Below are 25,238 nucleotides of genomic sequence, written 5' to 3'. Positions count from 1 at the left end.
TTATTGGATAGATCTTAATCAAGAGGGATTATTTTTTTTATTGTTAAAAAGGAAAGAAACATGGTGGCCCAAAAGAAACGAATAAAATGTTAAGCTAAGAAGGTTTAGCCAACAAGCGCCTTATGGGATAACAACACAAGCACCAACCATGTAAAGATTGTTAACATCCAAGTATTGGGGTGCACATTGTGGCCAAGAATGAAGGCAAACCATAACCGTACATTTGTCAAACATCCGGAAAGCCTTCAACTCTATATAAGAGGCTTGATGTCTCCCTTTAGATGTCACCCTTGTAACCATTACAATACTCATAGCTTAGTGGCTTGTAGTCCTAACCTTCAACTCATACATTAGGGTTCAATTTCTAACAACAACATTATTATTGTTTCTAGTGCTTATATTATTTCAGGTCCACTATTTAAGCTATAACTTGTATTATTTCAACCGCCGACTATTCCTTTACTATCTCTGTACATCCAAAGTTCAAACTCATTGATTTTAGTTGAGATATACACTTAGGCCAAGTACATTTTTGTTAGAAGCTAAGTAAATCAACATACTAAACTCTCTTTTCAATCCAATAAGAGCATTTCAATTATGGATGACATTAGGGAACTGAGAATCATATATTAAAATATCACAAACAAAATTTATGAAAAGGTGTGTTGCCATACTTAAATTTCCCCAACACGAATGGGGACAAAAGACAAACATTTTGTAAAGATGTTTGAAAATATGTATGTTACATAAGTTAATTGTATGTTTAAGTGCGGGTAGATTCCACACATTCAGCCATAATTGACCAGAAAAAATCTCTTCTTTGTAGTTAACTATGGAACAAACCCGACTTCCAAGCTGTAACTTTGTCCAAAATACGACACCCAGAATTGCACCTGGAAAAGTTGTACCATATACCTAGAAAATAGAAATTAACATTAAACGCCCTCCATATTATACTTAATTCTTGTTTAGCAAATTTAATTTCTATTAAATTTTATATTTTGTTACCACATGAATTGTTGTACAATATTAATATGAATTATACTTTTTGGGAAAATTTTACCGTGCATCATGGTCCATGCAGCAACGTGGACCAAGAAGTAAAACCAAATCGTTTAATTTTAATATTATATTTTAAAAAAATAGTTACCATTTTTCTAGTTTGTTACCATTATATAAGCTTTTTTTTTTTAAAAAAAAATGTTTTACTTTAATTTATACACACTAGTTTATTATAGTAATGCTAAAGTATAATTTTAATTACACTCCATATCTCTATCAATCTTGTGAGGACAATTTTTAAATAAAGTTAAATACTCACTCTGTCTCATTTTGCGTGTCATGTTTATTATTTATTGGTCAAATTAACTTTGTATTCATTGCTTGTTTTCTTTAGTAAATTTTAATTATTTTTAAATTTGATTTTTGAGTTTAATAATACTTTTAATTTAGTTTCTAAATATATAAATTTTATATTCTAATACTAAATTCAATATTATGAAAAATATAATTAAAAATAACTTCAATCAAGTCTCGTCAACAAAATAGACAAACAAAATAGGACGTAGGGAGTATTATTTTTAATATTATATATTATCATTATATCATATTTTTAAGATTGAATTAGAGATGTAAGAGTACTGAAAAATATTAATAAATTACAAATATAATAATATGATAGTAGGACTACTTTTAAAGGTGAGATAAAATATTTTTGGATTTTAAAAATAAATTTCCATTGCAAGGACATGTGTGTGTATGGAGTGGATCAGGTGCAAATATAACTTCATGTGCGGTTAGCACAAAAGGACGCACCTTAAGTACAAAAATCACGCACATTAAGCACATACACAAAGTACCTTAAAAACACAAACCACACACCTAAAGTTTTAAAATGGTGCACCTTAAGCACACAAACAAAACACCTTAAGAACATAAACCACGCAGCTTAAGTTTCAACAACTGACGCACCTTAGCTTAAGCATACAAATCATGCACTTTAATAAGGAAAACAACGCACCTTAAGAAGGAAATAAAATCACGCACCTAAAACTTTAGGCCGACGCACCTTAAGTTTCAACAACTAATGCACTTTAAGCACAAAAAGTCACGCAGCTTAAGAAGGAAAACCACGCACCTAAAACTTTAGATTGACGCACTTAAGTTTTCAACAACACACCTTAAGCCACACAGTACAAAAATCACGCACTTTAAGAAGAAAAATCATGCACATTAAATTTGACCTAGATGCAAAAAAGACCAATTATTGTTAATCCTAGGCGTTGATTTAGGCAAAATTAATGGCTCAGATTTAATCGCAAAACTGCACGGGACACACTCAATCGCACGGGAACTGAATTATATATATATTAAAAGGCAAAAACTTTTGTGAGACTGTCGCATGAGTCTCAATCTGTGAGACAAATTGAATCTTTGATTAATGAGGTCAAAGACCCGACCTATTAATCAAAGATTTAACACATTAACCAAATATCCGACGCGTCTCATAGATTGAGACCCGTGAGACAGTCTCATACAAGTGTTACCCATATTAAAAAGGAAAAAAAAATCTTCAAAAACGATGTTTCAGATCAACACTTTCCAAGAATATAATATAATTGTACATATAAAAAGAAAAAAAAAAAGAAAAAAAGAAGAAGAAGAAGATTATCATGATGTTGTAGACATAGAAAAACAACTAAGCTAGTTTTAAGGGGTGTGTTTCAGATGTCACGTACGTCAGCTCGGATTTCTTAATAGTTGATTAGTTTATAATAATAATAATAGTAGTAGCAGCTTAGTAACAAGCTCTGATTTGGTCATTATTTATTCAACAAAACCTATTAATTATATTATATTATATTAAAAATTCTAAGATGACAATCAATACCGGTGACTTTTATATTCAATATTATTTCAGTGAAATATGGAGGCTTTTGAGTATGTACTAATCGAGTATCCATAGTACCCCGCATATATTTAAAATGTTTTTGAAAATATTTGTTCATATATACTTAATACAAGCAGCATCATATGATGAATAAAATAAGTTTCCGGAGCTGAGGAATCGGGTCAAAGCTAAGAATGCAGAGATCACTAGACACCACTGCACGTGTTGGATCGTGACCAAAATTTTTTAAATACCTCACTTCACTGTTATATTATTTATAATAAAAAATTATTTTTTAATACGCAAACGAAAAGATTCCCATATGAAATGTTTAGAAACGACTGACCGTTTTTTATTTTTAATTTTTTTTTTAAATTAAAAAATGATTTTTCTTGCAAATATAAACAATATGGCAATAACTTGTAGTAAGACTTCCACCATCCCTAAAAAGATGGGAATTGCAATACAATCTGACATGGCTATTGTCACGTTACATTTTTTTCTTGAAGGTAAACGTAGTTATTCCATTAATTCATAACATAAAACGTTTACATCAATGATAAATGAAATGGTAAACCATTTCTTACAGTCAGACATAGAAACAATTTTTTAACTATGCTATATAGAAAATATTGTTGAATTGTAAATGTTATAATATAATAGTAAAATATAGTTTTAAAAAGAGAGAAATATAAAAATAGGTTAATAATGTTAGTTTGCAAACTTTGCATATATATATATGGTCAACAATGTAGTGCTAGGTACAAGTTTCCCTACATTGGGAGGGGAGGCCCCAACTATCCATAATTAACGCGCGCTACCTATTCATTCCCCTAAGGCCTAAGGAATGGTGTATTCCATATAATGCATTCAAAAATCCCATTGACAAATTGAAGCATGGCTTCAAACAATCTTGCCGTTACATATGGGAATTTAAATGCATGGCCGCCGTATTGTTCACATTCTTTTAAAAATTTAATTTAATTAGTAGCTAGCTAGTTCATACTGGATCATATATACTTACTAAAATTTATCAGATCAACAGTAGATCAGAGCAGTAAAATTTCTCATCCTCCAATTAAAATCATGATTTAACTATAATGAGAAATATGGATGAGATCATATATATCGTGGGATAACTCCAGTTAAATTGGTCAAACAATTAACTTAGTAATCATAATGTTTAAAATTTATCTTTTTCTTAATTTGAAGCAGTATGTTACGGATAATCTAAATTGGTTGACATCTTTGTGGTCATGTACATCTTAAGTAAATAATTAATTAATAGAAAAAAATGTTAGAATAAAAATGTAAATTGTTGGGCATGCATGGCGGATGCATGTGGTGAAACTAACAAATAAAATAAAATAAAATAAAATAAAAAAAAAGGATGGGATAGAAGATAGAAGGATAACGTGGGCTTGCGTGCTGCTGACTGACACAAATAGGAATAGGGGCCACTGCCCAGCAAGTTTCTCTTCCAGTGTGGCGTATCTCTGATCTCTTCTACACCCCCCCACTCCACCTGGCCCTTTCTTTTCTCCCATCGATCTCTACTATTTCATTTTTGGATTTTCCATTTCATCCACCTGCTTCTCGTCTTACTTTTATTTAGGGTTTATATATATATGTATTTCTTGTTGCTTATAATTGATATATATAAATTAATTGTAATAAATGGCACGTAGATAAAAATTATTTTTACATATAATATTACAATCATCTTATTTATTTCTCCATTATCTTCTCATATCAGATTGTGGGACCTTAGCTTGAGGTTGGTGGGCTTAAGTGTGGAGTATGTGTGTTTTATAATTCCAACCATTGATGCAGATAGTGGTCAAAGGTGAAAATTTTAAAAATAAAATAAAATTAACCATGATTGTGCAAATTAAAAATCTTCTAGTAACCATTTGTTTATGGTTTTTGGTATGTGAGAATTAAACACATTCTTTTTCTGGAGCCATCCAACATAAACATTTTTGGTTAATGCCTTCCGATAGATGGATTCAACAAAAATAACATTTTGTTTTTGTCTTTTAGCAGAACCATGAAGTATTTTGTGGTCTAGCTAATAGCATTGCTATTAGTTTCAAGTTTGAGTGTTTGGTAGTAAATAGGAATTGTAATAAAAATAAATAAATAAATAATTAAGAAAAATATAATATAATATATATACATACATAAATACATATATATATGTGTATACATACTAAAATTTCATATTTAATGTATTGACAATGACTTTTTTTTTTTTCATTTTTTCTCCCTTATTTTTAATTCTAATGTTCAAAAATAGAAGAATAAAATGGTAATGAATTTTGTAATTACTAAAAAGATTTGAATCCAACAGTAGGATAACAAAAGTAAGCAAAAGAACATTATAATAGATATCAAAACTCATAATAGAGTGTAAAAATCTCGGACCAAACACAACACACCCTAAGGGGGCGTTTGGTTCAAGGGATCTGAGATTACCCCGGTAATCTGAAAAAGGTAATGTAAGATTACTATGTTTGGTTTAGGTAATATGAGATGGAAGGTAATATAACATTACTGCCACGTAGGAAATGGGGGTATATTTGAGGTAATCTGATTACCAAGTTTTGTTTAGGTAATGTGAGATTACTTTTCAATATTCCAAAATTGCCCTCATTTATATGCCTCTTTTATTTCATTTATATAGCTCTTTTATTCATAGACACAGACACGGACGCTACTTTTATATACATTCATATCTTCATTGGATTTATTTCTAGTGCTTATACACATTCCTTATTATTATTATTATTATTATTATTATTATTATTATTATTATTTGTTGTATTATTATTATTATTATTAGAAGCATATTGTTAAATTTTGAAATATGGAAAAAAAAAAACTTGTAGTTTACACCTTTCAATTTCTATGAGGGCATTTAAGTAATTGATATAATATAACCTAAAATATAACCTTCAACCAAACAAGTTAATATTACATTCCCAGAACTTTAACCAAACACATCAGGTAATCTTACATTCCCGAAATCTCACATTACCTTCCCGAAGGTAATCCTATTACCTGAGGTAATCTAAGATTCCGTGAACCAAACGGCCCCTAAGTCTTATCCCAGTCAGTGTTGACATTATTTTTTGACTATATATTTTTCTCTTAATTACTCTAATAACCATAATTTTTTTAAAAAAACTACAGCATGCACCATCTATAGAAGCTTAACTTAATAATGAAATTACTTTCCCCATTTTAGGCATGTCTACATCATGCATATACATATATACATATACATATATATATATACACACACACATATATATATATATAGTAATTGTTGTTGTATATAAAAACAAGAATAGCCCACTACTTTCTCCCATGCACTTGTCTTCATTAACTCCAACAACACACTTGTTTAGTGTTTGTGTATGTTTCTCCCATCCAATTCTCTCTCTCTTCCTTCAATTCATCTCTCTGTCTATAATCATTTGTGCCTATCTACTATACACAGTTAGAGTTACAGTTACCACCGCCCTCCTCTCTTCTGCCAATTCAACCCGGCCTAGCTTTTAAATAATCCCCCAGCCAGGCCAACTCACTTCGAATTCATCCATCACAATATTCACTCTTCAACCTCCCTCCATATATCTCTGACAACAACAAAACCCCCTTTTTCCCAATTATCGTATCATCATATCGTATAGTAGGTAGCTAGGTTACTATATATACTACTTAACTAGGTTTGTAAGTTACGTTGTTCCGGCTACCTGAGACAAGCTCAGCTAAGCTAAGCTAAGATAAGGTGATCATATATATAATGTCTAGCCGTAGATCATCATCGCGTTCCAGACAGTCGTCGGATGGAGTGTCCAGAATAAGCGAGGATCAGATCGCCGACCTCGTCTCCAAGCTCCAACGACTTATCCCTGAGATCCGCAACAGAAGTTCCGACAAGGTATGTATCTATATATATACATTATTATTTATTATTATTGTTTCATCATCTATCATATATCGTCACCTATCCTATCCTAGGATGCTACTTTATCTTCTTCAATTCTTTCCCGCCTTACCTATACGTACATACTATCATCTGTATATGTGTACATAAATACACACTACATACATACATTATTATATTATATTGTATCTCTTCCGATCCCGGCCATATTCCAGATTTCTACGTGTGGCCTTCATTTTCCTTAGCTTAGCTTTGAAGATAAGCTAAGCTAGAGCGCAGCGAGGGTCACACATCCCCCCGGCCATTTAATGTCGTGTGGTGACACACATCCATTTGAATTCGATATATATATAATATATAATAACATAAACTCACTCTATTTTCCTCAATAGTATTCAAATACCACCTCCAACGAGGTCAAGATAACCTCAGCAACGGTTCATTAAAGATACAAATTTGTAACCTACCACAATGTCACAAATTCGAATCCCAGTATCTTTGGCTTGAATCCATCAATTATGAACAACTTAGATTGATTGATTTATCTCTTTAATTTGTGGTCCTTTGCTGGTTCTCACATAGGAAACCCCAAAAAAACTTGAAATTTGGACACATACTAATAATTTTAAAATACCTAGTGGGATGGCATGAATAATAGTTTAAAAGTGTGATGATGTGAGTATAGTAATATAGTTTTTATATATGTGGTACATTATATTGCAATGCAATTTGTATACTATATGCTAATTAAATGAAAATGAAAATGAAAATGAAAATAGGCGTCGGCATCAAAGGTTTTACAAGAGACATGCAACTATATAAGAAGGCTGCACAGAGAAGTGGATGACTTGAGCGAAAGATTATCGGAGCTTTTGGAATCGACGGACAGCGATAGTGCTCAAGCTGCTATTATCAGAAGCTTACTCATGTGATCCATTTTATTACTTAATTATATATGCATCACATGTGGTCACAACCCTAAGTAACTCATCTATTATATATATATTAATTAATATTAATGTACTCTACTAGTCTACTCTTATATATTTAGCTGCATGCAACTACCTCAACTCTCCATCTACTTATTGTACTTTGTAATCATTTTTATTTAATTTATGTCCATTTTTAATTTATTTCCACTTTAATATATTATTAATTGCCCACTATATAACTATACATAGTTAAGACCTACCTACCTTATAATTATTGCATAAACTATAAATGATGATCCAAATTAAAAGTGATTTCTTAGCTTGGACTAGTTTAGGTCATCAAGCTTCATGCATCGTTTTGTAGACACATTTTTATATCCATTACCCATTATCAGATTATGGATAATATATCATCATATCCTACTTTCTAACTTAATTGGATAGATTCTCACTTTCGATCTCTCATCTTATAATAATGCCCGGCCCGGTAGAATATATAATGCAATACACAACCAAATTTGCATGGTTTTATTTAATTATATTAATTCAATCCGTAATAAAATTGACCAGTTTGCAAAAGGCCAATAAACCAAAAAAAATGAAATCACATTATATTATAGTGTGCGGAACACATAATATTATATTAGAATAGACAAAAAGGGTAAGAACAAACAAGAATTATATATGTATATTACTTGTGATGGTTTGATAATACAAATAAGTTTGAAAGTGATAATTAATAAAGGGTCACACTTGTGTGAGACCGTCTCACGGATCCTTATTTGTGAGACGGGTCGGGTCGGGTCAAAGCATCATGCAAATGTCATACTTATATGCTCAAATATAACACTAATCAAAATACAATTTTTGTTACTTATTAGAGAAAAAGTAATACATTTTTCATAATAAGTAATGTTGACAAGTGCCCCTTACTTATAAGGGCAAATATAATACTTTTAATTCGAAATGTAAAAATATTGTATTTTCCCTTAAAAGTATTACATTTACCCTTATAAGTAACAAAAATTTTATTTCTGATTAGTATTACATTTGAGCATATAAGTATGACATTTGTGCATATAAGTGTTACATTTGCATCTTAACCCGACCCGTCTCATGGTGAGACGGTCTCACACAAGTTTTTTCCATTAATAAAATGATGTAATAAAATGAGTGTTATTGTTATGGGGCCGGCCGGGTTTGAAAGAGCCGGGAAAATGTGAAAAACTTTTTAAGAAAATACTACTCAGGTTATCAAGTTCTACTCCTTATTTTTACTTTCTTACTCAAAATTTTGATGATGACACATACACAAAATAAGGATAATTTATCATCTCAGACTACATCAGAGTAAAAGTGAACCAGTATAGATTGGGAGTACAAATACTACAACTCAAATTAAAGTTTTATGGCCAGAAAGGTCAACCGGTGGGGAGTGGTGGATAGATATTAATTAGAGTAAGGATCGGAACATGTGACATGTGACATGTGACTTGACCCTACTACAATTCTACAAACCTCCTCTTGCTGTCTTCCTGAAAGTGATGTCTGCAAAAAATGCCTCCGATATGATCCAATTTGTGCAGTGCCAATATAATGCTTGTTTATATTACAAAATTCAAAAGGCAAACAAAAGATATGGAGTGTTCAAATCAATCAAATTTAGTTTAATTTCCAAATGAAATGTAGATTCATGGGATGGGAATCATATATAGTCGTCGCTGGGCAATCAAGTTGCCGGCCGCCCGGGAAATGGAGAATATATATATGCCAATACCTTCTAATCATTTACATATTTCAACTACTGTTTCCTGCCATGAAAATGAGGGAAAATCTTGTGATCCAATTCAAGGAGCTGAGTGATCTGAAGAACATCCCAGATTTAGACGACTCTTAAATTAGTAATGTACCTATACTATACTAGTAGTATATCTTGACTAAGCTAGCTAGATTCATCTTTGTAATTAATCTTCAAAAAGATTCCTATAAAAGCCTCAAATTGTCAACAAATTATTACCAAGTGGCTTGAATTGTGTGTATTATTTTATGCTGGAGACTGGTGTACATGCTAGATCTTAGTCGTCTTACTATACGCTATATTATGCTCTACTTGTCAACTTGATTATCCTTTAATTTTTGAACTTTAAAAATGTTAGTGTATATTGGACAAAGTAATTGAGACAAGTAAAGTTCTTAATTGGTAGCTTATAACGACAAGAACAATATAATATTGCATTGATTGAATTTGGCAGAGTTCAAACTCAATTTTTTTTTTATAGATACAAATTAAAGTAATATTTATAAACTATTTGGGCTTAGACTACATACTAAAAATACTACTTAGACTCCAAAAATCTACTTCCAACTTTTATTCCTACTAAGTGTTTAAATTTTATTGGAGGAAAATAAAAAGAATAGATAAGAATCGCGACCCCCTTATATTAAGCAATCAAAATATACCACACCATTTTTTTTTGAAAAACGAAGACGAAACTTTAATTAAGAAGAGTACGTCAAGCTCTAAAGCAAAAACAACAGAAGGAAACGGAACAACACAACAGTTCGTACAATCAGACTTAAACAAGGCTTCCCTAGCAAGAAGGCGGGCAACTAACCTTATTCGCGGACCGCTTAGCAAACAAAAAGTTAATAGTAGACAAGTCATTAACTATTTTTCTAATGTCATTAATAATAAGGTCGAACGAAGAGAAGAGCTGAGCATTCTTGATATTCTCGACAACAGCAAGACAGTCAGTCTCAATCTGTATAGATGACAGATTGAGCTCCTTGATCCACTTTAAAGCCTCTCTCACACTAATTGCTTTGGCCTCCATAGGTTTGAATAATCCAGTCCAAGGAACATGCTTTGCTGCCTCAAAGTTACGGAGAACAAATCCCATCCCCATTTTCCTGTTACTGCTATCCAATGCTGCATCAACATTGAGTTTGAGCCAACCCTCTGGAAGTGATTCCCATTTGGCATCCTGTGAACCATTCTGACCCAGCTGCCTGGCACTTTGATTTGCCATTTGCCATTTGCCATTCCAAAAGGAAGGATTGTGCTCTTGTTACAACATCAAAAGTTGATAAAACAACATTGTTCCAAAGCTTTTCGTTCTTGGCTTCCCAAATCTTCCAACATGCAGTAATCATCAAGCATAAGGCATTAAGAGATAGGGAAAGGAAATGGTATTCCAGCCAGTCCCAAAAGAGGAGAAGTTTTGATATGCAATACTTCCTAGATGGTCCCAACAACTCCTAGCCAGAGGGCACCTAGTGAAGATATGAAATATGGATTCCTCCTCCAAACCACACAGGGGGGACTTGAACCTTTCTAATGCTCAAAAGCTCATTGGTTGGTAGGGAACCAGAGCATACATGCTAGAAGAAAACTTTGATTTTAGGGGGCAGCCACAATTTCCAAACTCTAGTCAATAAGGGAATTTGCTGACCATGGAGGTCCTCAATAGCAACTCTTGATAGTATAACACCCCTTATCCTTCATAGACCAAATGATCTTGTCCTCAACCACTGGAATATTTCAAATGAGCTCCACATCAGTTGGAACAAAAATATCATCAAGCACAGTATTATCCCAACCAGTCTTAGATGCATTAAATAGGTCACAGACTTTGGTGACTCCAACATTATCAGTCAATGGAGTACGGATAAAAGGCGATGAAACATTAGGAAGCCAAGGATCACCCCAGATATGAATACAAGTCCCATCACCCACCCTCCACCGATAACCCTCTCTTATGACTTCTTGGGTTTCAAGAACACTCTGCTAAATAAAGGAAGGGTTTCCACCTAGTTGAGCCTCAAGAAAGGAAGATTTAGGAAAATATTTGGCCTTATAAATCCTTGACATCAAAGAGTTTGGGAATTTGATTAGCCTCCATGTTTTTTTCCCAATAGGACAATATTAAACTCTCGTAAACAACAAAAATCCATTCCTCCCCACTGTTTTGAAACACACAAGGCATCCCAACCCTTCCACCGAATCCCCCTAGCTCTCTCACCTTCACCACCCCACCAATAGCCATTCATAACTCTCTCAATTTCCCTACTCAATTCCAATGGCATCAATAATACACTTGATGCATAAGTAGGGATGGTTTGAATCACATTCTTAAGAAGCACTCCACTTCCAGCCTGAGACAGGAATCGATTAGTCCAACTCTTTATCCTATCTGTGATTTTATCCTTAATAAAGCCAAGAATCTCCCCTTTGGTTCTCCCTGTAAGTGAAGGAAGACCCAAATAGTTACCATTCAAATTCCCCTCTCCCTCTTGTTCCTCCCTAAAGTGAAGGAAGGCCCAAATAGTTACCATTCAAATCTCCCTAAAGTGAAGGAAGGCCCAAATAGTTACCATTCAAATTCCCCTAAAGTGAAGGAAGGCCCAAATAGTTACCATTCAAATTCTCCCCTCCCTTGTTTCTCCCTAAAGTGAAGGAAGGCCCAAATAGTTACCATTCAAATCTCCCTAAAGTGAAGGAAGGCCCAAATAGTTACCATTCAAATTCCCCTAAAGTGAAGGAAGGCCCAAATAGTTACCATTCAAATTCTCCCCTCCCTTGTTTCTCCCTAAAGTGAAGGAAGGCCCAAATAGTTACCATTCAAGTTCCCCTCCCTCATATTCAACACTCCAGTGACAACCCTCTTAGTACCCTCATTGGCATTTTTGCTGAATGTTAAAGTAGATTTCTCATAATTAACAACTTGTCGTTTTCAAAAAAAAAAACTTGTCCCGATACTTTAACAAACAAATCAATAACCCCTTTGATTGTAATCACTTCAGGAATGTCAGTTTTACAAAAAATATAGCAATCATCAACGAAAAATAAGTTAGAGATCACAAGAACCCCTAGCAATAGCCACCCCATGAACACACCCCTCCCTCACCTTCTGTTGAATCATCAAATGAAAAACTTCCATAATAAATATGATTAGGTAAGGGGAAATAGAATCTCTCTGCCTTAAATCCCTCCCCAATAAGAGGAAAAGCATACCACATCACAAGTGAAAAATAAAAATACATGTAAAATTGCTCAATTACATACATCTTGATAGTAACTATCTATCTTTATAGCAATATTTTGACAGTAACTCCCCACCTGAACACACTAAAAGTGTTCTAGATTTAGTTCCCATACATCTTGATAGTAACCTCAGTAAATGGCAGAAAATCCAGGTATGAAGCATACATGCAAAGTAAGCCACACAGCCCAAGTAAACATAAGAGAGTAGATATTGACAACCAATATAAGACTAATATTGCACTAAATAGGAAAATCAACTTTTACAATGGAAGGGAAGGAATGAAGCATAGTTCCATTATCTTCTCCCAAATACTGCCTATTAAATCAATGAGCTAAGCCCGTGAAGGCAGCGCAGTTCCATTATCATCCATCTTGATGCCAACCCTTCTATTGGTTCCTCCTATCCCCAAATTTCTCTTTACATCCCCACCCCCAAAATAGAAGCAGAAAAAAAGAGGCATTTTAAATTAACTGAAAACACTACAGAGCTACATGTTACAAGCTTAGCTGCTAAGCTGATCAACTTATAGTAACCCCCAAAGGTATGAATGTGTAATGTGTCAATATATTTTACTTCTTTCCGCTCCAAAACCCTGTTTTTGATGTAATGTGCTAGAAGCAGCTTCTGTTGTATGTACAACCACATTGGTGAGTTGCAACATGTTTACCTTTGAGCCACTGCTGCATAATAAGCCATTCTCATTGTTTAACTCTAACCATGAGGACTAGATGGACGTTCCTCTTGAATATTGATCTCAACTCCTCATTTGCATCAATGCCGATCTTCCTGCATAAATATAAATGACAGCCATTCATTAATATTTTGCGAATAATTCCATAGTTGTCAGAGAAGAAAAAATTGCATTAGGCAAAATAATAAATACATAAATAATTGCTTTAGTCAAATTATGCCAGTCACCAGGAATTAATAAAATGAAGTTAGTCCAGCCAAGTCAGAACACTTGATCATAAATGCATTCAGGCCCAAAATGAAGTTAAACATTCTTGGTACTCATAGTGCCTGGAAGGCCTTTGGATTTTTATCAGAACCCTACTGCAAATGAACTACATAGAAAAAAGTGTCCCAGTTTTCTTCTAGTAATACTGTCCATACATAAGCAAAAGATAAATTGGAAGTCCTGAGATATATACCAGTTGAATCAAATAAGGAATAAGGTACTGCTGACTAAAACTAACCAATCTTTATATTAGTACAATGCACAATACTCCACTGAATCCAAAGAGAAAGAAGCACTGTAGCAGTATAATATTGCAACTAATGCAATTGAAATTTATTATTTTTTAGAAATGGACAATAAATTTGGTCCCAAGAGATAAAACAGATATATAAGACTGAGTTTTGCCACAGCATCCAAAAGTTATGGGTTCAGAGTATATTAAAAGTAATTCATTCACGGAAACATTAATTACCCAATTTTAGAACCCTTCTTTCCCACAAGAATCTTGCGTTGGCTTATCTTGGGTGTGATTAAATGCTGCTCAATTCTGAGAGAGCCATCTCGTAATTCTCTCCAATCAATTAAGCGATGTTCAATGCCATATGGAACTTCCTGAATTAAAAATCAACAGCCTTAGGTTAAATGCATAAATCAGAGTTGCAATACAACCAATGAATTCCTTGCCTACTTTTATTTCCTCTCACTTTTTGGTTCTCTCTCTCTCTCTCTCTGTCTCTCTCATATTAATAACAAATATTTTTTTTTTTGAAAAAAAAAAAAGAAAGAAAGAAAAAGTAGTACCTGATGCACATTATCTAACAACTTTTCCCTGACAATTTCCATTGATATGTTCTTCATAGTTTCTTCACTAAAGACAAATGGTATTTCATCCCAGGGCCTTTCAACTGCCTAAGCATATTAATAATAATATAACAAGGAGCAGAAATAGATTATTAAGATCGTGATAAATTAAGAGAGAAAGCACCCTCATCTAGGGGTGTGTTCAAAAAAAACCATAAAACACTTCTTTAAGGAAAAATATACTTGAAGATAGTAGTTCCTTTCAACAATCAAAGTAGAATGACTTATCAACTAAGCAGCTAAAGTTCCTTGGACAGTGCATGTCTAATAAATAAATTAACAAAAAAATGGACATCATTGGGTAACCCTTCAGAAGAATAATCGTACTAAAATCAGAACAAATTAGATGGTGTATACCTGATAAATCAAAGAATAAAAAGACAACAATTGAAATAAGCCTTCATATGGATAAATCACAACAGAATTAAAAGAAGTTAGAGGGAACATGCCTGTTCCATCAAGTATTGTGTTAAATCTTTCACCCCTGATCCCTTTAGCCCGGATATCATAAAATGCCTATCAAAGGAATTTTTAAAAGATTAGGCATAATTATAAGCATTTTCAATCAAAAGTACAAAAGGTGAAACTTACCTGTCATATCCATGAAGATGTTTGAATTCCTCGGTAACCTTCAATAAATCTTTTTTTTTCTTAACCAAGTCAACTTTATTCATACACAAGACACGTTTCTGGTTTTTGTCAACTTCAGAACCCATCCGTTCAATCAGTTTCACTACTCTTGAATCAGGCCTGTATAAATTATTAGTGGAAATTCAAAGATCAGCTAATTCTTCTCCAGGAATGGAAAGGTTTCCACATTAGACATCCAATAGTGTATTCACTGTATTGAAACTTGTTTTATTTGAGATATTATAAAACTTTCTTTTTTCTTTATTTGCATTCCTATGGTTTTTTTTATAACTCAATTACAGAGGGATGTGAAGAAGCAAGAGATAAACTGAAACTTGGAAGCCAAAAATGTTTGCACTTCATGGTCACCCTTACCCAATATCAAGAAACAAAGAAACACCCTAAAAGAAGAAATGAAAGGAATAAGCATTCTATATTTCTAACCAAATAGCAATTAAGTACATGCCTCGCCAACAAAGTCAGTTCATTGGGAATATGGAAACTAAGGCTTTATTTATCCATGCAATACTCTCTCACTTTCAAAAATAGACTCTACTACCATATCATCATAGTTGCAATTCACTCACTATTTTCTCTACATCTCTACAATTCCAACTCATTCCTAAAATATTATAATAATAATAATAATAATAATAATAATAATAATAAAACTATTTTTACAAAATTTGTTTGGGCCCACTCTCACATTTAGCAGAATGAAAGTCACGCATGCAAGCTTGCAAGCAATTTAAAAAATAAAATAAAATAAGAGTGCAATGTCATATTGAAATGGTTGGTCAGTTGGTCCTTCAGGGATACTCAGCCTAATAACCACTATGAGTCTATTACCAATTACTTAAGTAGTAAAAGTATCTTGCCAAAATACAATTAGTAGCCCATAACTTGTCAAAAATAACCAAAATAAAATATTTGCTGGGGCTTGCATACTGTGAGTAGGCTGAGTCCCATGTTCATCAATTAAATGAAAAGTAAAGAAAATATAGATGAAGCATTTTCAAGGTCAAGTCAAGAGAAAACTAACTTGGTAAGGTGTCTATGAACATCAAATATGACAAGGAGTACATCATAAAGACTAACAGAACTCCAGGCACTATGAACACGCACTTTCATGTCTCTATAGGGGAAGCCAGTTTTCTTTAACATCAATCCTGGAGTATCAAAGAAACACTGCATAATCAATTAGTCAAAGTTTAACTCAAAATGAGAACAATCTGAATATTCATGTATGCAAATATAGCCAGACAATATTCTATTTCATTGTTTTCAGTTTTTACATTTGAATAAATAACATATAAAAGCAAATTCTAAACAGAATTACAGAAATAGACCATATGAAGTTTTCTGTCCGTTCTTAATGGTGACTATCTTTTACCTGTAACTTTGCACTTGTTTGCCTCACAGAAACGAGCACCCAAAAAAAAAACAAAACAAAACAAAAAAAAAAAACAACAAAAACAAAAAAAAAAAAAACTCTTAAAAATCATTCTCTCATTACTCACTTATCAAACATGCCACAATTTTTTTCCTTGCCTTTTCTTCTGAGTGGGGGAGTTGATCAGGTGAGTAATGTGTTAAGGACTATCACCAGTTCAGTTTTGTTAGCTGATGAAGCTATGAGGTTGCAATGCATTAGAGTAGAGATCAAAGAACACACTTACAATTTGTGTGTTTCCTTTAGTCAGCACTCCTAACACTTCATCCGTCGTAGTATTCATCTTGCGTGAGACAGCAGCAACTTTGGTCCCAACCTACACAGAGAATAGTGAGGACAACCAACTCAGAAGAATATATAGTTAAACAAAAGGACCAATTGCTTACTATCATGGTTAATAAAACATAAATCCTGAAAATAGTTATAATGGACAGGGCACACAACAGCCTGAAGAAAAACATACATGAAAATCATGTAAGCAGATTGATGAATGTATCTTAGGCATCTTCCAGGATAAAATAATCACAAAATGGCCTAGCAGAAGTCTTCTTAGTCATATCATAGCTCGTTAGTAAATAGGAGGTGTGCTGATTGTGGCATCAGAATCAAGATAAAGTACCCACAAGGCCACCAAAAGAGATGCCTTTCTCCATCCCCAAGGAGATTTACAATGACAAAAAAAAATAGATCATAAATGGTTGGTTAAAACCTCAATCTACTTGTTAATATAACAGGATTTTTAGCTTTGTAGACTGGAAGTATAATAATCTATTTTTTACTGCAAAGCATGCAGATATAATGTTCAAAGAACAGAATTTTAGGAGGCCACTACTTTACTCTTGTGTCTAAATTCTAAATGAGGCATTTCATGGTTCTATACTATGCCCACCATATCTCACAAAGTCACAGGCAATCCTTAGAGGTGTCCTTAAAAACCATCCTACCATTTTGATAAATAACATAGAAGAGGGAAGAAAGTGTCTTCACAATATAGAATCAAACATTCACACTCAGTAGCACTATTGCAACACCTTCAACCCCAAACCAGAGCAAAAAAAGAAAGTGAACACCTGATGCCAATCATAGTCAGGGAAACTAACAATGCCAATTCTAATCAATTAATAACTTGTTTTATAGCAATCTTCAACATATATGTGAAAAAAAAAAAAAAAAAAAAGTTTTTTAAGCCCTGCTCCAGCAACCTATATAGCCCACCATATAATTTGTTAGGTTGATCAAAGACAAAACACCTACTTTGTGAAATATAATTTATCATCAAGAAGTTGGTATTCCTGCAAGAAAAGAAAGCTAGTCTGAATTAGAAGGAGAAGGCTGACCATGGAATTGGTGAGAGAAGATTTTCCAGCATTAGGAGCTCCAATAATCCCAACAGACACAGATTTCTGATCCTCCTCCTTCACCAACCTCCCATCCTCCTGCACCTCACCTTCATTCTCACTCCTCCCAATAGCAACCTCAAGAAGGCTCTTCGCCAGGGCAGCAGCTCTCCTCCTTTTCTCCTCTTCCTTCACGAAAACTCTCGAACTACTCGCCTGGGGAATATCTTCCCCAAACACCCTCCTCCTAACTTCATCCCTGTACTTGTCATCCCAAGTGGGCACACCGCTCGTATTGCTCTCCGAATTCCCTGTTAGATCCGAACCTAATGCGTATTCCGAGCTGTCGAAAACATCTGAAGATGAAAACTCTTCTTCTTCCGAAGACGATGAAGAAGGGAGCGCGGAGGCTGAGGAGTTGTCGGCTTCTTGAGGTTGGGCAGAGTAAAATCGATAGAAAACGGATAAATTGAAACGGGGTAAGGAGGGTTGGGTTGATACTGATAAGCTCAATACTCTCAGGGCTTTGAAGGCTCTCATTTCAAAACTCAATCAGAATCTTCTAACTAAACTGCAAACATGTAAGCGAGAAGGCGAGGGTTTGCACTGCACACTGCAGACTTGAAACTTGAAAGGAGAAGAACACAAGGGGTTTTCAGGGTTTAGGGGCGCAGTGTAATAGTTTTCCTGGCTTCCTATACAACCTTTAAGATTCTGCCACGTGGGCACTATGCAATCAATCAACGGGATGAGATTTAGGGGAACAAACTGCCGTTTGGTACCACAAACCGAAAATTGGAAAATTTTACAAGGAGTTTAGGTTGAATACAATTGAGTTGTTATTGAATTCTAGGGTGTGTTTGGTTCGCTGCGAATCGAAATCGGTATGGGTATCAAATACGGGTAATTTTATTTGTACCATCTAAAATTCTATTTACACTACCATCTAATAGGTTTGATAGCTTTATAGGTGGTGTAAATGGAATTTGCTATTTGCACCACCTTCATTAAAGTTGGTCAAAAATTATGTTTTCTATTTAAAATATTTATTATTTATTATTTATTTGTATTTCTAATTGTGATATTATAATAATTTTGTCTATAATATTTTGTAATTAAATATTTAAAATATTTATTATTTATTATTATTTCAAATTGTGATAGTATAATAATTTTTAATTATTTTCTGTAGTATCTAACATTTAATAAATTTTCATGATATTCTTTATAACTCAATTTTTTTATATGCATTATTTTACCTTATTATAATAATATAATAAAATAATTTTGAATCTCTAAAAACGATAAAAACACATTAACATCACAATAAAATATAAAAAGAAAATCTCCATTCCATTTCAATCCGATATAACAATATCATGAGTACAACTAGAGCGTACCATACTCATTGTAAGTATTGATTCGATTCACATATGGAGTAATTCATGCATCTGCACAGTCATATTTAAAATAAGCCCATTTTGAAGCAATAGTAGGCATTGGGTACCCTCCTGTCAATGTTATCTTAACATAATGATTATTAGTAACGTAACCAATGGCAATTGCTACATGCTCGTACCAAGGTGGTGGGCTAGATCGGAGCGGTAAATATGTCGTACTGCTAGCCATACTAAAAATGTGAATAATTGCATTGGTTGCACAAATATGCCTTATTAAAAAAATGTATTAAAATATACATATAATAATACCTGGAAAGTCAAGCAAAACTGCTTTTAGTTGGCTAAATGGGACATATATGCTTCTTGAGACTGAGACTCAACTAGTGCATTATATGATTGGTAGAATAAGTCCCAATGGTGGCTTGATGCTATCGATGACCTGCACTTTCTCAAAATACTTCTATAGATATGCCATCTACAAAGTAATCCTTTAGCTTTCCGATACACATTCTTGCATGCTTTCATCAATGCCAACTCTCGATCTGTGACGATAACATGTGGGGTAATGCATCCCTCAATTGTGGCTTTGAGACAATTTAATGCCCAATTATAATTGGACTCAATCTCTTTGGGAATGAAGGCAAACGCTATGCAAAATGTCATGTTGGTCGAAGTTACACCAACCATTTCGACAAGGGGCATTGAGGGCCATATAAATTATAATAGGTTAATTATAGTTTTACCATTTCAATAGAAAATGCGCATGCAACCTCGAGATTTGGGTTCTTCGGATCATCATTTTTATTTCCATTGTCATCATGAAGTTCGATTGCATCTTCATTCTAAACAGACAAACAAATAACGACTTTTAGTAATTATATTTGACAGTATATAATTGTGGTAGAATCTAGTGTTTTTATCCCCATCTCTAACCCAATCCATTCTATATTTCTGAAACCAAAGCGCCTCCTCTTGGTCCAAAACTTGTTGAGATCATTAAGGAGATTCCCTTCTAATCTCTGAAGGTCCCTATTGGAATGGTAATCACTAGCGCATTGGATACTATAAATTCTAGCTTCAAGTCGTCTCTTCCTTTTAAAAATGTTACCGAAAACATTCTGGTTCCATAATAAACTCTTACGAGTAACCGAGGAAATAATATCAACCATATTTGAATCCCTCGCCTTAGCCGCCTCTTTCCAAATCTTTTTATAGTCATCCCTTTGTAGCCATGCTGCTTCGAAACGGATCGGACGGTTGTTCCTTTCAGGAGGGGAACCAGCCTCTTCCACGAACAAGATTAGGTTATGATCCGAACATAAACGGGTAAGAACCACCGTTTTGGCCTCCGGAAAGGTCAATTGGGCATTAATATTCCAGAGGACTCTACCAAGTCTTCTTCTTTGGACCACTCTCCTGCCCGCTAAACGACACCAAGTGAACTTTCGACCCGAAGAGCCCGGGTCGTTCAGGCCGCAATCACTATAGGCATCCACAAAATTTTAGAGATTAGCATTGTTGATTGATGCACTACCCCACTGCTCCTCATCCGCGGCAATGTCGTTAAGGTCGCCCATGAGTAACCATGCGCCTCGCATAGAGCCCGAGAGGGCTTTACAAAACTCCCAAAACCTAAGCTTAGACATAGGGTTAGGTTAGGTCTCACATAAGCAAAGGTAATAAAACAATCATTAAGATGATTTTTCACTCTCGTGTGAATGGCTTAAGAATTATGGCTAACCACCTCCAGGTCGACGTGACCCTATTTCCAAAACAAGAGGAGGCCGCCAGCAAAACCTAAAGGATTGACCAAAAAATGATTGGAAAAGTCAAGACAAGAGGTTATAGCAATCATCCTCTCCGCTTTTGGAGAGCGAATTTCAAGGAGGCAAATGACATCGGCTTTAGTCGAAATGAAGAGGTCTTTAACGAATCTCCTTACCCGAGCATTAGCGATGCCCCTACAATTCCAAGAAATAACCTTCATGAGGAAACCACCGGGAGAGGGGAAGATTGATCAACGCCATCCCCAAGCGAACAACAATTCGGGTCACCTGCCACAACGGGAGGGAACCCCATCGTATTCTGCCACGCCACAGGCGGAGCAGTACTACCAAACTGGAACACAAAATTTCCAATATCATGGTTGGTATTACCACCACTACTAGGAGGGATGGCCCGACTCGTCAAAGCCCCTCGGCCGGAACCCCTTCCACGAGACGCAACAGACCCGCCACCCCTTCCCCTCACACTTGGCCCGGGATTACCACGATTCACGTAGTGGGGTGTCGGGGCCATGTCTTGTCTTAAAGGGTTCTGAGGGGAGTTCAAAAAGATAGGCGACTTACCTTTGGAACTATCCCGGCGTTCCCCAACCGATTTGTCTTTTCCTTTGGACTTCTATGTTTGCACGTCACCACCTCCCTTGTCTGCAAGAACCTTAAATGGATTCGAGTTGCTATGGGAGGTGTCACCAACTTTCTTCCCCTGGTTTTGACTCTTATTTTTCCCCTGGTTGTGATTGGTATTCTTCGTCTGATTATGATTCGTATTCTTCACTGGTGCCTTGGGTTTTCTAGTCACTAACATCTAAGGACCATATCCCCTAGGCGTATTAGCGACCTTCTCACTAACCGGCTCCTTTGTCGCCTCTGTTGCCATGTCCGGTTCCGTAGGCGGCACCGCATTGATATTGATGTTCGAAGAATCAACTGGTGCAGTTTTCGTGTGGGGGCAGTCCTGCTCCCTGTGACCAACCACCCCACATCCAAAACACACCACATGCAAGCCTTCATATTCGACCATTTGCACATCATTTCTAATCAATACCTTAGTGACCAGCGGTTTACTCAAGTCGACCTCCACAGCGGCCCTTGCAAATCGCCCTTTTTCCCTTGACACCGTCGTGCGGTCAAGTTTCAATGGTTTACCCACACCTTCCAGGATCGACTTAACTATATCGTCTTTAAAGTATTCAACCGGGAGTTCTGGGAGCCTGACCCATACCGCCATCTTCGAAAGCTTGGCTGATCGAGGCCTGAACTCTGGCTCCCAACGTTGAGTGACGAGGTAGTTGTCAAAAATTTTCCACGGTCCATCGAGGAGAGCATGTAAATAATCCTTACAGTTACCAAAACGAACAATGAAACAACCATAACCCATATCAATGAGGTTGAACTTACCCTGGAGACGCCACATGCTGCTAAGTCTTTGGTTTATAACATTGAGGTTGATGTTTGACGGTAATAATGTTACCGGTATATTATTTGAGTATTATTGAGTATAAATGTTGAGTACAGTGCTTGAGTGCAGTACAATGCTCAGTGTATGTTTTTTTGTCTAAGTTCAAGTGTCGTCCCCTTGCAAGTGTTGTGAGCGTCCTTTATATTCCTAAGCGCAACGTTCCATCTTCAATGCGCAGTAAATGGAGCATCAATGCTGAGCGCCGTTAGAGTGCCGTTGTAGTGAATGCTGAACAGCTAGTTTGAACGTCCACTCATTGTCTTGGGTCTGCTTGCCTGATTACTCTGTCACCAGTCCCCCCACTCCATAGCCAACGAGAGCGATTGAGGTGGTTTTGGAGTAATGACTTGTGCGAAAATTGTTCTTGTTTTTGTTGTTGTTGTTGTTTTTTTTTAAAATTTTTTTTTTCGAGCGCGAGATTGGCCGAGGTCAGGCCTCGGCCAAAGTGGGCCGAGGATTGACCTCGGCTAGAGTTGGCCGAGGACTAACCTCGGCCAATTTTTATTTTATTTTATTATTTTATTTTATTTTTTTGGCGCTCTGAGCGCGAGCTCACTTCGACCGCCCGTAGGCTCGGTCAAAGGTCAGCTCTCCCGTCAGGTAGCTAGCGAGATCGAATCTCGTGCCGGCCCTAAGGGATTAGAGTTTGGTGTTTTTTGAATCCAAACCTTTTGCTGGGCTCAGAAAAACACTCTCCCGTCAGGTACCTAGCACGATTGGATCTCGTGCCGATTTTTTATTGTTTTTTGGTTTTTTAACAAAATTGATCAGGGCAGACCATGACCAACTACTGGGTCCTTTTTCTTATGGAGGTAAACGCACAAGTGAAGGAGGCGGATGCACCAGTGGAGGCGACAGACGCACTTGAGGAGATAGATGCACCAGTGGAGGATGCGAATGCACAAGTGCAGAAGACGGATTCACAAGTGGAGGAAGCAAACGCACTTGAGGAAGAAGCAAACGCACTTGAGGAGGATACGGCGCACTTGAGGAGGCGGCGCTGCTCAAGGTGGTGACGTTGCTCGTGGAGGTGACACCACTTGAGGAGGTGACGCTGCTCGAGGAGGTGACTCTGCTCGAGGTGGTGACGCTGTTCGAGGAGGTGACTCTGCTCGAGGTGGTGACTCTACTCGAAGTGGTGACGCTACTCGAAGTGGTGACGCCGCTTGAGCAGGTGACGATGCTCGAGGTGGTGACGCTGCTCGAGGTGGTGACGCTGCTCGAGGAGGTGACGCCGCTCGAGGAGGTGACGCCGCTCGAGGAGGTGACGCCGCTCGAGGAGGTGACGCCGCTCGAGGAGGTGACGCCGCTCGAGGAGGTGACGCCGCTCGAGGAGGTGACGCCGCTCGAGGAGGTGACGCCGCTCGAGGAGGTGACGCCGCTCGAGGAGGTGACGCCGCTCGAGGAGGTGACGCCGCTCGAGGAGGTGACGCCGCTCGAGGAGGTGACGCCGCTCGAGGAGGTGACGCCGCTCGAGGAGGTGACGCCGCTCGAGGAGGTGACGCCGCTCGAGGAGGTGACGCCGCTCGAGGAGGTGACGCCGCTCGAGGAGGTGACGCCGCTCGAGGAGGTGACGCCGCTCGAGGAGGTGACGCCGCTCGAGGAGGTGACGCCGCTCGAGGAGGTGACGCCGCTCGAGGAGGTGACGCCGCTCGAGGAGGTGACGCCGCTCGAGGAGGTGACGCCGCTCGAGGAGGTGACGCCGCTCGAGGAGGTGACGCCGCTCGAGGAGGTGACGCCGCTCGAGGAGGTGACGCCGCTCGAGGAGGTGACGCCGCTCGAGGAGGTGACGCCGCTCGAGGAGGTGACGCCGCTCGAGGAGGTGACGCCGCTCGAGGAGGTGACGCCGCTCGAGGAGGTGACGCCGCTCGAGGAGGTGACGCCGCTCGAGGAGGTGACGCCGCTCGAGGAGGTGACGCCGCTCGAGGAGGTGACGCCGCTCGAGGAGGTGACGCCGCTCGAGGAGGTGACGCCGCTCGAGGAGGTGACGCCGCTCGAGGAGGTGACGCCGCTCGAGGAGGTGACGCCGCTCGAGGAGGTGACGCCGCTCGAGGAGGTGACGCCGCTCGAGGAGGTGACGCCGCTCGAGGAGGTGACGCCGCTCGAGGAGGTGACGCCGCTCGAGGAGGTGACGCCGCTCGAGGAGGTGACGCCGCTCGAGGAGGTGACGCCGCTCGAGGAGGTGACGCCGCTCGAGGAGGTGACGCCGCTCGAGGAGGTGACGCCGCTCGAGGAGGTGACGCCGCTCGAGGAGGTGACGCCGCTCGAGGAGGTGACGCCGCTCGAGGAGGTGACGCCGCTCGAGGAGGTGACGCCGCTCGAGGAGGTGACGCCGCTCGAGGAGGTGACGCCGCTCGAGGAGGTGACGCCGCTCGAGGAGGTGACGCCGCTCGAGGAGGTGACGCCGCTCGAGGAGGTGACGCCGCTCGAGGAGGTGACGCCGCTCGAGGAGGTGACGCCGCTCGAGGAGGTGACGCCGCTCGAGGAGGTGACGCCGCTCGAGGAGGTGACGCCGCTCGAGGAGGTGACGCCGC

At 37.5% G+C, this 25,238-nt stretch overlaps 2 protein-coding genes across 2 annotated transcripts; one reads left to right on the top strand and one right to left on the bottom strand.

Moving 5' to 3' along the window:
* The first annotated feature begins 6,317 nt into the window (after positions 1–6,317).
* Positions 6,318–7,978, top strand: LOC116027839 (transcription factor PRE6-like). Its single transcript, XM_031269599.1, has 2 exons — positions 6,318–6,839; positions 7,625–7,978. The coding sequence occupies exons 1-2, from the start codon at positions 6,702–6,704 to the stop codon at positions 7,775–7,777; spliced, it is 291 nt and encodes a 96-aa protein (XP_031125459.1). The 5' UTR covers positions 6,318–6,701; the 3' UTR covers positions 7,778–7,978.
* A 5,054-nt stretch (positions 7,979–13,032) lies between these two features.
* Positions 13,033–18,725, bottom strand: LOC116028072 (GTP-binding protein ERG). Its single transcript, XM_031269867.1, has 8 exons — positions 18,062–18,725; positions 16,951–17,040; positions 16,314–16,459; positions 15,233–15,391; positions 15,091–15,157; positions 14,582–14,689; positions 14,253–14,392; positions 13,033–13,608 (listed from the first exon to the last, which is right to left on the bottom strand). The coding sequence occupies exons 1-8, from the start codon at positions 18,599–18,601 to the stop codon at positions 13,521–13,523; spliced, it is 1,338 nt and encodes a 445-aa protein (XP_031125727.1). The 5' UTR covers positions 18,602–18,725; the 3' UTR covers positions 13,033–13,520.
* Between the last annotated feature and the right edge of the window lie 6,513 nt (positions 18,726–25,238).

This window comes from Ipomoea triloba, chromosome 8 (genome assembly GCF_003576645.1).
Source record: "Ipomoea triloba cultivar NCNSP0323 chromosome 8, ASM357664v1".
Taxonomy (NCBI): Eukaryota; Viridiplantae; Streptophyta; class Magnoliopsida; order Solanales; family Convolvulaceae; genus Ipomoea; species Ipomoea triloba.
The sequence above is the reverse complement of the archived record's forward strand: the minus strand, read 5'-3'. Positions and strand labels throughout refer to the sequence as shown.